Consider the following 16,194-nt stretch of genomic DNA (forward strand, 5'->3'; position numbering starts at 1 on the left):
ACCGATAGTGTGCTTGCTTGTAATACTCAATAAACTAAGGAGAAGATGCTACTTTAGAACCATCATGCTCTTGTGTCTTTGGGCCTTCAATTTTTCCCTCCTCCTTTTTCTATTTTAATGTCGTTTATCATTTTGTTGGCCCTTTGTTATGTTTCTTATAGTATAGGGGCTAATGGTGCAAGGATAAAGGATTTTTTTCTTTAAAAAAACACAAAGAAAGTATAGGTACCGAATTAAAAATTAGGGAAAATAATAGATAGATACAAAACGGTTTTTCTTTTTAAATATAAGCTCTCTGTATTAATTTAAAAATTGAGAGAACCGTAACAAAGACCTCTCTCATCTATCCCTTTCTGGTTTTGACCTGTTTCTTCCATCACTTGTATTCTCAACTATGTCTAACTTATAATTGCAGTGATAAAAGTCATCTACAACCATATTGCCCCAACCTCTCCTGTTGTAATCGTATCTGTCAAAAGAAAGAGTCCTACATTGCACATAATTGTGAGAAGTCAAGTGCATATATATTAACTTGCAAGACAATGGGCTGCTAGAGGTGATGCAACTGAAATCTATTAAAATTGACATTTAGGGATTTAATTGACACACATCCAAAACTAATCACTTTAGAGTACGGGTAGGAAATAAAGAGGTGTTCCAGGGCTTTCTCATGTGTGCATCCGAATAGACACAAACCAGAGCTATTAAGATGATGTTTATTTAGAATTTCATAAGCCAAAAGAACATGATGCAATAATTTTCAAATCAACAAAAGCTGTTTGGATGGGAGAGATGAGGATCATAGAAATATTTAGAAAGGGCTGATGATACGATATCTGTAAAACCATCTCTGGCGGCATAGTTTCCATTATTGTTATTTAATAAGCATGTGAGTTGATGCAGGAAATGAATAGGTAAGTCCTATGTTAAAAGAGAAGCATATAAATTAAAGAAATTCATTAACTCACTGTATTAAGGTCTCCATACGTCACTTTGTAATGTAAGGAACAAAAAGCGACTAACCCAAAATTAGGGGCGGTAAATAAATGGGCGATGAGGATTTAAGAATATTATATCTTAAACCAAACATTTTAAGATTCAAGTTTATTAATCCTTTACTTCATTATAAATGTATTATTAAATTAATTCTATTTACTATGAGACTTCTCACAATGACCAAAGCTCATTTATATTAAAGATGCTATAAACACCAAGTCCTTATCGTTGTAACCAAGGCCAACCCAATTTTTAGGTTTCAAGTAATGTGGCACGCACAAGTCCTGGGCGAAATCACACCAATCTAATTTTTAGACTTCAAAAGGTTTGTAATTAGGGGTTTTCGACGTGATCTTCACATGACTTCTAAACGAAACAAAAGACTTTGTTCCCATTTTCTAAACCACAGTCAATTGTTCGTTATAAACATCTCCTAAACCGACACAATACTTTGCCAAGTAAATGGAAGCAAGTCACTTTTCCTTTGTGAACCCTTGTGATCTCCCCATCATCACATTTATACTTCACTTAAAAATAAAACCAAAGATAGCACACAGAAATTAATTAAACCACACATAAGGAAGAAGTAAGCTATTAAAAATCAAGTCTCCAGTTGAGTCACATCAAGCCACAAAGAGAAGGCACACATTATTGAAAGGTACAGATCAAGAAGAGCAGCACTAGCCAAGCTAGGTTGAGAGGGAATCAATTTTGTGATGAGCCGTTTTGAGAGAGATTGAATAAATCAGATAATCTGGTGGCCACATTTTTCCTTGCAGCAGGAGACACACCGTTCTTCCCAATAATGGACTCCAACACTGCCTCTGACAATAACTTGTTCTCTATTACAACTCCCCCAGCTCTAGGAATGGATCCATCTTTTGAAAAACTTATCTGTTCATCACATTCAAGAGGCCAAAAACATGTAACCATAAAATCATTAGTGTAAAAAGCTTTTTTTTTTTTTAAAAAAAAGAACTGCTATAATAAAGTCCTTTGTAATGATTTAAAATGCACTAAAAATAAAATTAGAGTATTGGATGCATAGAAAAAAAATAAAATTAGGGTGCTGGTTGCATAGAAAAAATAAAATTAGAGTGCTGGATGCACACAAACAAAAAAACATTAAGGTACTTGATGTATCATAAAAAAGACCGGGGTGCTAGATGCACCTGAAAAGAAAATTAGGATGTTATCCTCCTTTAAATAATTATATATCATTAACTTTCTCTTGACTTTTGAAACCTCATAAGAAACTCACTAAAGTTTTTGAATTTATATTATTGACCATATGCCCTGTTAAATAATTTTTTTATGCAAATAACTTTATACTAGAGAGGTTACTTACAAATATTTTAAAAATCATGAAAATTTTCTGCACATGACTCAAAGTTTAGGGAATTATGTATAATGTCTCGGGGATAAAAGGAAGAATTACAATCAAGTCCTATAAAAGAGAAATAACTATTAAAAGATCTCAATAACAACCTAAACAGCCTATAATGATAAGTTTTACAAGAGAGAATGACAGCTTTTGGAATTGTTTTGTAACTTTTTTTCTTCTGTGAGACTTGATTGTAAATCTCCCAAAAGAAGGTCGTTGGCTAGTGTGTACCAGTGCTCAAGGCACATGGCTTGCCCGCACAGTTTGATTAATTTATGTAAAGAAAGTCCTCTTTGTCTAGGTCACATGATCATTTCTTGGATAATGATTTTTTTTTCCTGGCCAGATCTTGGATATAGATTAAAGTTTTTAAAATTTGGGGGGGGGGGGGCATAATATTTATCCTCTAAAATATTCAGATCAAATGTAGAATCAAAAGAGCTGCATAAGAAATCCATGTGACTCATTCTAAAAATACTCCACATATATAGCTTTCTCTGAATTTTTTTTCTTGTTCAAATTTTCCCAGGATTTGATTAATATATGACGCCCAATTTGAAGTAGTTTATAAATTTTTTGAAATGAAACTAAATTTTGAGTAAATTGGCTCAAAGAAATCACCAAAATTAAAATACATTTGACTACTAACAAGATTTGGGTAACTATAAGTCAGAGCCATACCAAATAAACCCACCTTATAAATCTCTTTAAGGTGTCATCAAAATAGCCAATGGATAACAGCATACCGATAAATCCGGCATTGATTTTAAGACCGAGCTATTATTTTGGGTAAATTAATAAAGTTTGAATCTGGTACTTTCCCCACTTTGCTGGCTTCTAAAGTTAGCTAAGAATATTCTAAGGATAGCACGTGTATACTTACCTGAAATTAAGAGCATACACCTGCCAAACCAAGCACTAGATGACCCCAAAAAAAAAAAAAAAAAAAAGGAAGCAAGCACCAGATCCATAAAATAAGGTATTAATAATAATTCCTTTATTCATGGCTTCTATTAGCTATTGTCAATGAATAAAAAAACAAAAAAACTATTATAGATTCATTTGTATGTTTGTGTTGATATTGATGTATTAATCATGACCTAATAAAATACTCTTCTAATTCTATTTGCAAGACGCTTCCCATATGATTTACTAGAATTAAAAAAAAGCTTTAAATCTCATTAATTTTATCTTAGAATTTAATAAATTTTTAACTTTACCTTATTTAATATATACAATTCAGGAAAATACAAATTTATAGAATGATAAAATAAGTCTAAGGACAAAAAATATTCTCTTCCTCTCGGCCCTACAAATGCAATAAAAAATTACGCTTCTCAAACTTAAAATAGATTCTATTTTTTAGTGCTCAAAAAGAAATAAATTCTTTTATTGTTGCCAATAAAGACCACAAATTATTATAATAAATTCGCTTGAGTTAAAATTTGAATGTGCGCTTATATACCTAATAATAATCCTAACTAACCACATCTACCCACCATTCATGGCCTCCTTTTTAAATCATAAAAGACAAACATGAACGACGGAAATTGATAATGCTGAATAAAAAAGTTCTTTTAAAATTTTGAGATATGCTTATGCAACTTTGACTCAAAAATTAATCTTTTAGTATGAAATTTCAATTAAATTTTTATTTAATTATGGTAATTGAAACTCATGACTTCCAAATCAAAAGGCATTAAATAAAACTAATGAATCAGCTGTTTGATTTATTTTATTTTTCTTTTAATTTTGCATATTATCCTCAGAAAAAAAATGGTTTCATCAAATTAATAAGTCAGATCACTAACCGTGAGAGATCCTTTAGGAGATTGAGTGAAGAGAATAGAGGAGCCTGGGGGGAAGGTTTCATCTTTGAAGGTTGCAACAAACTTTTCTATGGCCTTTTCTTCTGCTTCTGTGTAAATTCCCAGAGCTTTCCAAATGGCCACACAATTTTCTGATACTTTCTCAGCATATTGCTGGCCAGTCAATGGCAATATCATTGTCACCCTAGTGAATTTCTCAAATCCACCTGTTTACAAGAAAATATTTTTTTAAAAATTTTTTAGTATTAATTCAAAAACAAGAAAAATATTTATATAACCATATACTATGATTTTAAAAATAGAGTTGACATGGCATTTATTGAAGAGAAAAATTCTTTTAAATCATTTGAGGGTCCAAACATGCACCAAAGAGGCTGTTAAAGGAACTGATCAAAAGGGTAAATCAAAGAAATGGAATTATTGAACGTACTTTTTGGTTAATAATATATTTAACAGTTATTATTAATATAGTATAATGATATTGTGCGATTTATATAGCCATTTAATAAAATACATTGTAGCATATAATATAAAAACTCAAATAAAATATGGTTGTAACACACCTAATCCACTTTAGTTTGTGTGCGTATTTCTCATACAAAACCCTCTCATACTAGTGGAACATACTGCTTCACGTCTTTGAAATTGAATTTGGTCTCAAATATGGTATTAGTATTTCAGTCCACATTGATTGTAAGGTATGATGTTCCAAGAAGGGTTCTAATATACATTATAAATAATTAACTTAATTAATTTTCTTAATATTTTCATATTAATTATCTAGTTTTTATATTAAGGAGGTGTTTAATTACCTCCAAAAGAACTTAAAAAAATATTTTACACAAGTTGAGGTAAAATTTCTCTCAAATACTTATTTTAGACTCTGTAAAATCACTACTAAAAAGCCAATCAAAACAGCTTCTCCGTAGCAGATATACAAGAGTGAGTTCAGTTTTCGTTAAAAATTACTAAAATCTTGATTATAATGATTCTTAGCTAAATCGAAACCAAACACTCTCCAGATTTTTCCCACCAGATTATTTTCATATATGATCAATCTAATGATAAAAATGTACGGTTGGGATTTCATTAGTCAAAGGGTGAAATTACGAGAATGCGGACATTCAAATGCTAATCTGATGAAAAGATCGATGCAGTGACGGATTCGACGGCTGAATTCTCAAACAAATATAGAAAGAAACGCAAGAAGAAGAAAAAATCCGATTCCATTACCAGTGACGATTTCTCTGAAGAACTCGACGGATTCCGTTAACTCCTCCGCCGTCTTTCCCTTCCATTTAGGGGCGAGCACTGGAACGGCGTCATCCTCAAGGTACACTCCGATGGCCGTGAACTTCACGAACTTATCCTGGATTTGGAGGCCCCTCTCCCCAGCTCCGGCAAGGAAGAAGCTCTTCTCGGAGCCCGGAGCTTTCATTGCCAGTGGAAACTCGACGTTCTCCACTTGAACGGCGACGACGGACTGCGGAGCCATAGCAGCGGCGAGATGAGGATCAATGAAGACCTATAAACACACAGATTTTTTTTCTGGGGGGGGGGGGGATTTGTTTGTGCGGCGTGCTGGCAGTTTCATGGCCATTGAGCAGGCGAATTTAAAGGAAAAAATGTACGTAATTTTAAATTTTTTAAATTCATCATTATTTTGCAAATGTTAATTAAATGTTAATATATACCACTCTGGTTGACTTTTTGAAAAAATTTGAGTAGCCTTTGTTTTAAGGCATCAACATGCTATTAGTTACATTTTTTTTTTAATTCTGGCAAAAAAATTATATTTTTTAAAAGAAAAAACTTAACTTAAACGCTTCATATTTATTATGTCAAGTTTTCTAATTACACATAATTGTGTTTCTTTTTTAGTTTCATATGGATTGATAATTGAATGCTAATATATTAAAATTAGAACACATAGTCATATGTAATTGGAGAACTTAAAATAATAGATATAAGAAACTTGATTTAAGTTTCATATATCTGTTTACATTTTCATAATTATATTTAATCATAATTACTATAAAATATAATTTAAGCTTCATTAGGATTTTTCAAAAGTAGAAGCAACTCTTAGTCACCATGCTCAAATGTGCGGTAAGAATTGAAATCACGGTTCATAAGGATTTTAATTGAAAAAACAAACGAACAGAATTAATAAACTTTATAATCAGTTATTTGGGTTCAAACAGTTTTATTTTTTTATTTTTTTGGTGAAACACAGTTTTAGTTTTCATTACTAAACCAAACAAGCACTTATATCATGGATTGCAGTGAATAATGGTATTTCCACTTATGCCTTTTCTAATTAGGCTTCATACTAAAAGTCCATGCTATATTCCGAGATAAAATATGGTTAGAATTTAATAGCACATGCCTTGTTTTGAGTGAAGAATTTAATAGCATTGATTCGTCAGATCCTGTCTATATTGTCACACACATATATATATATATATATATATATATATATTTATATGGGGACAATTTTAAGCCCTCCCTCTTGGCCATAGAAACAATGTTGCAAACTCGTGACTTTAAATAAACTCGTAACGTACATGTAAATTCATATCATAAACTCAAATTATAGTAATTTACTTTTATGAATAAATAATTATTAAAAATATATAATTAAATAATAAAAATATAAAAAATGACCAATTTATATTTCAATATATTTTAAATACAAATAATTGAAATTAAATCCATTGATATTCATACTTCCACCATAATCAATAAAAGCTAATCATATTCAAATCTAAAAAATTGACAGAAGTTTAAAGAGTGATTTGACATGATCTTTTTTATACAACAAAAACTTAGATGAATTGAGTTCTGAGAACTCACTAGGACCAAAACATAGATTCAGGCTAAAAAAATACTTACAGAGGTACTTACAGATCACCTATCAATAAGATCCTCACATTGGCGGTAGGATTCAAACTCACAACCTCATGAGTTATGATGATTTGACATGATTTTATGGGATAGAAACGTAGAAATTGTAAACTCAGTAAGTGAAATCGTAAATTAAATTGAGTTTATAGCTAGTATGAGTTTAAAAGCATGTATAAATGATTTTGTAAGTTGAAAACATAAAAACATTGAACCTAGAGAGTCAACTTACGAGTTTGATAACAACACATAAGAGAGTACCCACATACCAACCCCTATTTGAATCACATAAGATGTTAAAAGTCATTAACTCTTCTATTTTTCTTAACTTTAATATATGTAAGTTGCTTATGTTGGTCAAAACAAAATATATGCAGGTTTCTTAAGTTTTAATATACATGCGAGTATGAGTCCAAAAAAAAAAAAATACATGCGAGTAAGTTTGGCCAAAAAAAAAAAATACATGCAAATAAGTAATAAATGAAACTATTAGTAAGAAAGTCATCTGCATAAATATAAAAACTTGAGCGTATGTATTATAAAGTTCCAAAAAAAAAAATTATTTATACGTAATATAAAATTTAAGGAATTCACGTGATCATTTTGTCCTATTTATAGGTAGAAAAAGAACTAGTTTGTTTGTCTTATTTACAGGATAGAGAGAGAAATTTTTCATATAAAGATATAATTTTAGTTTTTATTTATTATTATGCTGATTTTATTCTAATAAAGTATAATGTATATTAATTAGAGATAAAATTAAAAAATTGTTGATTTTTAATGTAAAGCTAATGGAGTTTAAGATTTTTTTTAATTTATATTACTCCTGGTCCTATTTATAATACCTCGTTTATAAATTATAAATAAGATCTTATAATTAAGACAAAAAATAAAAAATATATTAAAAATAATTTATAAATAGAATTAGCAGAGTTGAAATTTAACGTGATGGATGTAATTCATATCGTCGGTTTGGTGAGGTGGTCAAACGTTCGACGGAACCTCCATGGGCAATGGCGTTGATTGAAAGGTGAGCACGCGCCAATCCGAGTGCTGCTAGTCAACTTTAGTTTGCCGTTGACTCGTCTTTTCGAGAAACTATTAGGTGAGTAGGATATTTTAATATTTGAATTTTTGTTATTGTAAAATGTATTGCTACTTTAAGGATTAAATTAACTGTGATTGAGTCTAGGTCCTTGAAGTTGATTTGCGTGTTTATTATAATAATTGCAATAAGAGTGAAATACACTAATAATCCCTCAATTTCGCCTTTATTACATAGACATTCTATTTCTAAAACTCATATTAACCTTCCTTAAAATTAAAATTTATATTACACAAATCTCCTTTATATAGATGAGATTTCATTTGCAAAATTTATTAATTTATTAATTTTAGTTATATCAAAACATTTATAATTTTAATTTTACATTATAATTCTCTTCTTCAGCATTAGTACATAATTTATTCTCAATATCTTCGACGTGAGCTTTATTATCTTACAATGGTTGACAATTTTTAAAATTAGAATTAACATAAAATAGCATCAAAACAAATTATATCTAGACACGAATTACTTCCAGAATGCCTAAAGGAAGATCATTTGGAGTGGCTAAAATTAGATGTAATCTGAAAAGAACTTAACAGAAAAAAAAAAAATCAATTTAGAGTGTGGCTAGATGATTGGTCATATGGGCAATAAATCTCTAAACATCATCTGAAAATTATTAAACGGAGAACGATCGTGCGAGCGCGCGAGATTCCTGAAAGTAAACCATATTGCTGTGCCCCACTGAAAGAGAACCTACGAAGCCTGGGACAGCCTTGAAAACAAAACTAACAAAATAAGCCATATTGGCAGATAGGCCTGGCAATCATTTGAGTGTTTGTTTGGAGCAGCTTATTTTATCAATATCAGACAAAACTTCTCTTGTATACATTTTGTATGCCACCATAAATCATAAACAAAAATCTGTTTTTAAGACTTCAATAGCCATTCCAAACAAGCTCTATAACAATTTTGACAGGAGTATGTTTGGGTGAATTTTGGGAGGGACGTAGCGCTCTTTGTCAATATAAATGACCATAAAAATAAGAATAAAATTCATAGATTTACTATAATTGTTAGTGGCAGTCTCACCCAAGAGGGGGGTGAATTGAGTGAGTTATAAAAATTTACGAAATTAAAACAAAGAACTATCAGAAACAGAGAGTGTGAGTTTAGAATGATTTCACCGTAGAGAGGAAGACACAAAATTTATACTGGTTCGGTCTCAACCACTTGACCTACGTCCAGTTCTCAGAACATATGTTCCAAGATTGATCAGGCTCTTGGCGCCTCAGTATAGTAATTGAAACTCTCAATCACTCCCCCTTACTTCCCGTAAGGTTATAGACCCACTCAAGAGTCCACACCTTTGAGTATCACACAAACGTGATTAATGAGTAGTAAATAAACTCTCTTACAAAGTGAATAAATGATAATCACTGATGCTCGGTGTTATGGAAGAACAGAGTATTGAATGCAACAGTAAAAATCAACAGAGGGTAGCTCGCGTATTCAATCTATTCATTTAATGCTTCTTCGCGCCTTTTATAGTTGAGGTCGTTTAGTAACCGTTAGACGGAAGAGCTTCTAGCCATTGTGAGTTCGGTTACGTGTTTTTCCAGTTGCGACGGTTTCCGCCATTAATGCTTCTGACGAGGTAGGTTACAGGCTACTTGACAACCATTGGACTGCCGTTGGGATTTTCTTCGTAATCTGTAAAATTACATTAATTCAATAAGTTTTTCTCTGTAGAATAAGATCAAAAGTAGAACCGAACAAATGATAAACGAATATTCATAGTTTATGGTTAGAATCAATCAGTAGTCAGATACGCTGGGTAGTAACTGAACGTGCTTGATCGAAGTGATGTTCGATTATTACTTGATCGATCAGGTTATCGATTATTCTAAGTGAAAGCTTTTGAACCAGATAACTAAGATTATCGATCAAGTGATGGATCAACGGTTTATCGATCAGGTGATCGATAAAAGGAAATAGTGACATTATACTATGATGCATAGACATTGAAGATCAAGGTTGCTTTTGATTTTGAAGCTCTTTAAATGGTGAAATAAGACATTTATGAAGGCTGAGAAAAGCTCAAACAAAATATATGATAAATTTTGAGAAACATCGAGCCTAGTTTAAGGTTTAAATTGAAATCGCCTCATGATCGAATAAGTGATCGAACACTTGTTGATCGATCAGGTTATTGATAAACAGAGTGTTATAGAAATAACTTTTGAAACACTAATTTTCAAACACTTTATCGATAAATAGATGATGGATAACCTTATCGATAAACAATAAGCAAATGAAAACACAGGCTATGTAAGTTGATCGAATAGGTGATCGATAAAATGTTGATCGATAATGTTATCGATAAAGAGATATCCATGTAAAACCAAAAAGCTGATTTATCGATCATGTTATGTGAAAACAAGATAAACATGAAGTGGTTATCGATAATATTATCGATAATCTGATTATTGATCCAGTCATCGAGAGCCATGATGTAACAAAGATATGTTGATTATCGATCATGTGATCGATAATTTTCTGATCGATCAGGTGATCAATAAGCCACTAAAATAAATACCTGCACGAAAAGTTATGAGGCAATGTTTGATCATATTATTGATAAATGGCTAATCGATAATGTGATTGATAAATGGCGACAAAAGCAAAACATAGAATGAGTAAAGTGCATTACCATTTATCTGTCTTCTCATCAATAATCGGTTTATCGATGATATGATCGATAAACACCTATCAAATTTGTATCCTGATTATCGATCAAGTGATCGATAATTTATCCCAGATTTTCATATGCAACTGAGTTAAGAATGATCGATCAACACATTATCTAACATGTTATGGATCAAAGTTTGTGCTGAGTTTACTTAATTAAACAGAGTTATTATCTACCAGTTTATCGATAAAACCTTGATCGATCAGATGATCGATCAACATGCTGAAACACAAATTACTCACTTTGTTATCATCAAAACCTTAATCCTAACATTCTCCCCCTTTTTGATGATGACAAAACATAGGTAAGAAATATCAATCAAGTAACATCAGAAATAGTAAAATTAAACCAGTAGACAAATCAAAGTAAGAAATATACTTTACTGAAGGCATGATCTGTCAAAATACATCACTAAAACTCAGAACACATAACAGTAAGGAGCTAAACATCAGAAAAAAAAACACATCAGAGAAAAATAGACTCTAAGCATCAGAATCCTTCCCCCTCTTTTTGTCAGCATCAGGTGGGGAAGAGGAAGGAGTAGAAACAGGTGGAATGGACAGGGGAATAGGAAGAGGGGGAAGGTGAGAAAGTGGAGAGAATGATGGAATATGAAGAGAAGGAACTGGCTGGGGAACAGTGATCAAGGCCAAAGTAGGAGAGGGAGTGGAAGAGGTAGGTGGTACAGGTGGTGAAGTGGAAATAGGAGAAGTAGGTATAGGGGAGGTAGAAGGTCCAGGCTCATGATGAGGAGGAGATGGGGGATGACGGAGTAAGTCCTCAAAGCTAAAAGTAGTACTGGGGGCAGAGAAGTTGTTGCAGAGAGAGGCTACCGTCCCTTTGAGCTCTCGAATCTCTCTGTCAACATAATCAAATCTCTGAGAAACCTCCTTTTCCAAAACCATCATTGCTTGTCGGTGAAGGTCTAGGATTTTGGAAATGCCCTCAAACTTTCTATCTGAGACTTCCCCATATTCTCGAGCAGTGACATAAACTCTCTTCTCAAACTCTTGAAGCTCGGCTTGAAACATCTCCCTGAGAGATCTCTCCATGAATGAGGGTCCAGGGGCATGAGAAGGAGCTGTAGTGGATTCGGCCTCATCCTGAGTCTTAGAGGTACTGACAACTGGTTGCTTTCCTTTATCCTTCTGAGGTACCTTTTATGATGGTCTGAAAGGTAGAGGAATCCTCATTTTGTGTAGCTGTGTAATCCCAAAGGCAGGAACCTTTGTCTTGGACTCTCCAGGCTCAAAAGGGGCAATGTTATTTGCCTGTAGTGTAACATCCTAAGTTTTAGCGGGTTTTAATAGCCTCTTTTTGGTTGATTTTGAGGATAGATTAGTGATTTAATGTTGATGTTGGTGTTTGGGTTGGAATTGAGGTATGTTGGAGGAATAGGTGAACAGACCCCTCTCAGGGTATGTTCGTCACGGCGAACCGGCAGTTCCAGGGGGGATTGTCTTTTGGGAAGGTTTGGCCGCGGTGAAATCAGAGGGACGCCGCGGCGAAGTTGTTCAAGTGAGCGAGGTTTCCCTCTTGGGAAGGTTTCACCGCGGCGAAGGTAGGGGTATGTCGCGGCGAAGGTTTTCTGGGCGAGTGAGAGTTTCCTCTCGAGAAGCTTTCGCCACAACGAAGATTGGAGTTTGCCACGGTGAAGTTAGGTTTCCAGGCAAGTAATCCCTCTCGGGATTAGTTCACCGCAACGAAGTTATGGGTTCGCCGCGGCGAAAGGTGCCGAATCTATATAATCGCGGGAGGGTCTGGTTCTGCGAAAATTAGAAAATCTGCAGGAGGAGAGAGAAGCTCTGCTAGGGTTTCGGTATTGTGGCTTGGGAAAGGTGTTTCTAAGGATCCATTACCTCAAGTAAGTGATTTTAACCTCTAATCTACTTTCTTTCTTGGAATTTCTGAGGATTTATGGTGAAACCCTAGAGTTTTCTAGGTTGTTATGGAATTGAGGTTTTTGACCAATTGTTTTGAGTTTAATTGATTGCTTTGGGTTAGTCTAAGTATTTAATCGGTGTAGTTCTCTTGGATTTGAAGAACTTTGAGTTTTTGAACTTAGGGTTTATGGAAATGGGAGGTTTGTGATTGAGGATGATAATGTGGAGGTTGATTTTGAGTTTTGTGAATTGGGATATGTTAAGGAGGGTTAAATTGGATGTTTAATCGGTTTAGAATTTTGTTAGGACTTCAATGAAAGGAATTAAGGTTTTAATGGATTTTTATGACCTTGGAGTGTTGCCTTGGTGGTTATACCCTTTGAGTTGGGTAGAGTTTGGTTGGAGTTAGGAATTTTGTGTCCCCAAGTGTTGTTTTGACCACATTATTAGTTGAAAGCTAATACATGTTGGTTGTGTGCTTGTGTAGACCGGTTGTGAGCCTTGTTGGTGCACGGGGCCGTGTTATCGGTTTGTTATTCCTTGCTCAGGCAAGAGGTAACCACTTTCCAATCCTTTGTACATGCTTTTGTGGTATTGTGAGTGGATTTATGTTTTGTGCTCCGGATAACAACTGTGTTCAAAGTGTATGTTGTATATTGAAAAGGAAAACCGTCTTGTGGGGTTTAAATTGATATTGATTGAATTTGTAACTTATGAAAGATAGGCCACTGAAAGAAGTAATTTGTGAAATGATTATTTACTCTTTGATTATGGTTTGAGCATGATGCATGAATTGGGAATTGGTGAGAGTTTTGATTGTTACTACCACATGGTAAGGCCTCCATTAATGCATGATGGTTGGCTCTTTACGTCCCCCATAGTGAGGGATAGGCCTTTTGGCTCCCTACGTCCCCCAGAGTGAGGGATAGGCCTTTTATGGCTCCTTATGTCCCCCATAGTGAGGGATAGGCCGGCTTCGGCCCTTGAAGATCCCCCAAAGTGAGGGATATGGTTGATGGGATTGCATCATTGCACTTGCATTGCTTGTTGTGGCTATCATTTATAATATTACTTGTGAACTATCCCACTTGACACCTCATGAGCACCTATTTAGTAGTACCTTGAATTGGAAGGATTGGTTACTGGGACGTTGTCTCACCCCGTGGTTTACAATGTTTTTAGGTGAAGATTCTAGGCGTATGCCATCGGGAAGAGACGCAGAGGCTTGAGCTTGGTTAGCTTTAGGCCTCTAGCCCTTGTATATGTATGGCCAGTATATATTGCCACGTTTAGGATCCCTTTTGAAATATTTTGATTACCCGGCCTTGTTGTAAACTGGAGAGAATGATATCTCCTTATTTGGTTGGCCGGAGGCCATTTCTAGTGTCTTATGAAACTCTGATTTATTGTGTTAGAAACCATTTGGATGGGCTGATGTGATGCATCTTGTTACCCAGGCCGGAGGCTCGGAGGCCCAGTAGATGTTAATGAATGATTTTTAGTTGCATGCAACGGAGTTTGGGTTTGACCCGAGTTTGAAAGTCAATTTCTAAAAATATGCGAATTTCTTTCTACTATGGTAGTTCATTTTAACAGCTTTCCTTTTCTACCATAGTAGTGATTTTATGACAAGTTTATAATGTTTTGGGGTAAAGGGTTTTACATGTAGGATGTATGTGGCCAACTGAGGGTAGGGGATCGGTGTAGACTTGGATTTGTTGAGAACAAAATCCTTTATCTCATTATAGATCAAAGCCCCTATATTAATCCTTTCTCCACTGATTATCCAGGCCAGTAGCAAGTAGTCATCTTGAGTTAAGTGTGAGAAGCTCCCGGATTTGTTGATCATACTTCTTGAATAGATATAGTGGATTATTCTATAATAATCACACATTTGTTTAGGTGGGAAATTTAGCTCACCGGGGTACTCATCACTTTGCATCAAAATCTTATAGGCCTTAATTTCATTCATATCTCCCCCTCTCACCGAATCTTGAGTTCCCAACAACTCATTAATCTTAGTATCAGTAAGGTGGAAGGTTCTACCTCTAAGTTTGACCCTTAAATAGTCATTTACCAAATTGTCCTGCTCATCATATTCTTCTACTGATTCCATATTACAGTAGAACCTTTTAATCACTTCAGGACAAAATTCTCCACCAATTATCAGCCAGTTTGAATAGTATCCAGGGGATCACTCAAGTCCAAATTAATCTGAGTATTTTTCTTTAAACTTTCTATATGCACAGAAACAACAAGGCAAAATCTTTGGTTTGCAAAATCAGCCTTAAACTTAGCCGAATTCACATCCTTATCAAGGTTTCCAACTAGTAATTCAGAGAAATCAGATGGAATACCTTCAAAGGGAATTTGTCATGCCATCCCTTCACTGGTTCTCTGCTTTTTCTGCCTTGGTTGCTTGGGAATGGGAATTCTCAATGCGGTCTCCACAGCTTTCTAAACTGAGGCTCTGTCATCTGACTCGGTTTTTGATTCCTCAGTGACTACTAGTAGCTTGGATTTGGAATGGGGAGATTTCTGTGGAGGAACGGGTTGCTCTTTGGCCCGACTTTCTCGGATTTTCAAGACACCTCTTTTCTTGGATGATTCTTCCCTCACTTTCGGTCTATATCGCTTCCTAGTGCTCGAGGGAGTAGTGTCGCTCGATTGGACTTGTTTCTCTGAGCCTTCTTCCCTTTCCACATTCGGCTGTTTCACTCGCGCCATTTTGGACGAACCGACAGATTTCGGAGAGATTAATCAGTTGGAAGAGAGTATTTCGAGGTCGGTGGTAGTCAAAAAGGTAGTAGAGTTGGATTCGAGTGGATGGGTGACCGGAAATTTAATGGAATAGTGATTTTGGACTATTGCTAGAAACAGGGGAGCGGTTTTGATCGAGTTAGGGTTCGATAACTGACGAGAGTTTTTGAAGTTTTTAACGTTTAAAGTTCAAAATTATCGATCATGTTATCGATTAGCAAATGATTGATCACATGTTCGATAAATATGAAGAACACATAAGAATACTGGAGGCAATTATCAATCACGTTATCGAACAATCAATTATCGAATATGTTATCGATAAAGTTAGTAGATGAAATGCGTGCCTGATCTTTTTATCGATCATTTGATCGATAATCCGTTGATCGATCAGCTTATCGATTAATGCTTACCAAAATTTGAGTAAATATCGCAAAAGACTTGCCGCTCCTAATCGATGTTTTGATCGATAATCCATTTATCGATCAGCTTATCAATAATCATTGTTTTGAATCTCTTCTTTTTCCACACATGCTATATTTATCGATCAGGTGATCGATAAATTACTTCTTTGTGGCTTCATGATTATCGATCTCTTGTTTGATCATTCCATACTCTGTTTACCTCTATTTTTCTTT

General features: G+C 34.3%; 2 protein-coding genes across 2 annotated transcripts; both read right to left on the reverse strand.

Moving 5' to 3' along the window:
* Positions 1–1,524: 1,524 nt before the first annotated feature.
* LOC114754816 (chalcone--flavonone isomerase 1) lies at positions 1,525–5,776 on the reverse strand. The gene is made up of 3 exons (XM_028943650.1): positions 5,443–5,776; positions 4,192–4,415; positions 1,525–1,890 (listed from the first exon to the last, which is right to left on the reverse strand). The coding sequence occupies exons 1-3, from the start codon at positions 5,702–5,704 to the stop codon at positions 1,702–1,704; spliced, it is 675 nt and encodes a 224-aa protein (XP_028799483.1). The 5' UTR covers positions 5,705–5,776; the 3' UTR covers positions 1,525–1,701.
* A 5,619-nt stretch (positions 5,777–11,395) lies between these two features.
* On the reverse strand, positions 11,396–15,523 carry LOC114754820 (extensin-like). The gene is made up of 3 exons (XM_028943659.1): positions 15,260–15,523; positions 11,865–12,070; positions 11,396–11,699 (listed from the first exon to the last, which is right to left on the reverse strand). The coding sequence occupies exons 1-3, from the start codon at positions 15,521–15,523 to the stop codon at positions 11,396–11,398; spliced, it is 774 nt and encodes a 257-aa protein (XP_028799492.1).
* Between the last annotated feature and the right edge of the window lie 671 nt (positions 15,524–16,194).

The sequence above is a fragment of the Neltuma alba genome, unplaced genomic scaffold (assembly GCF_004799145.2).
Source record: "Neltuma alba isolate B1F8T4 unplaced genomic scaffold, ASM479914v2 tig00010194_pilon, whole genome shotgun sequence".
Classification (NCBI taxonomy): domain Eukaryota; kingdom Viridiplantae; phylum Streptophyta; class Magnoliopsida; order Fabales; family Fabaceae; genus Neltuma; species Neltuma alba.

Bases quoted from the DNA above. Each gene is read 5' to 3' on its own strand.
- LOC114754816 (XM_028943650.1), bottom strand. From the start codon at position 5,704: ATGGCTCCGCAGTCCGTCGTCGCCGTTCAAGTGGAGAACGTCGAGTTT. The intron at 4,416-5,442 runs GTAATGGAATCG...TCTTGTAAACAG, and splicing joins CTTCAGAGAAATCGTCACTG to GTGGATTTGAGAAATTCACT. The intron at 1,891-4,191 runs GTTAGTGATCTG...TGTGATGAACAG, and splicing joins CTCCTAAAGGATCTCTCACG to ATAAGTTTTTCAAAAGATGG.
- LOC114754820 (XM_028943659.1), bottom strand. From the start codon at position 15,523: ATGGCGCGAGTGAAACAGCCGAATGTGGAAAGGGAAGAAGGCTCAGAG. The intron at 12,071-15,259 runs GTTTAGAAAGCT...CCATCATAAAAG, and splicing joins AGTCAGATGACAGAGCCTCA to GTACCTCAGAAGGATAAAGG. The intron at 11,700-11,864 runs GTTTGAGGGCAT...TACTACTTTTAG, and splicing joins GGGGAAGTCTCAGATAGAAA to CTTTGAGGACTTACTCCGTC.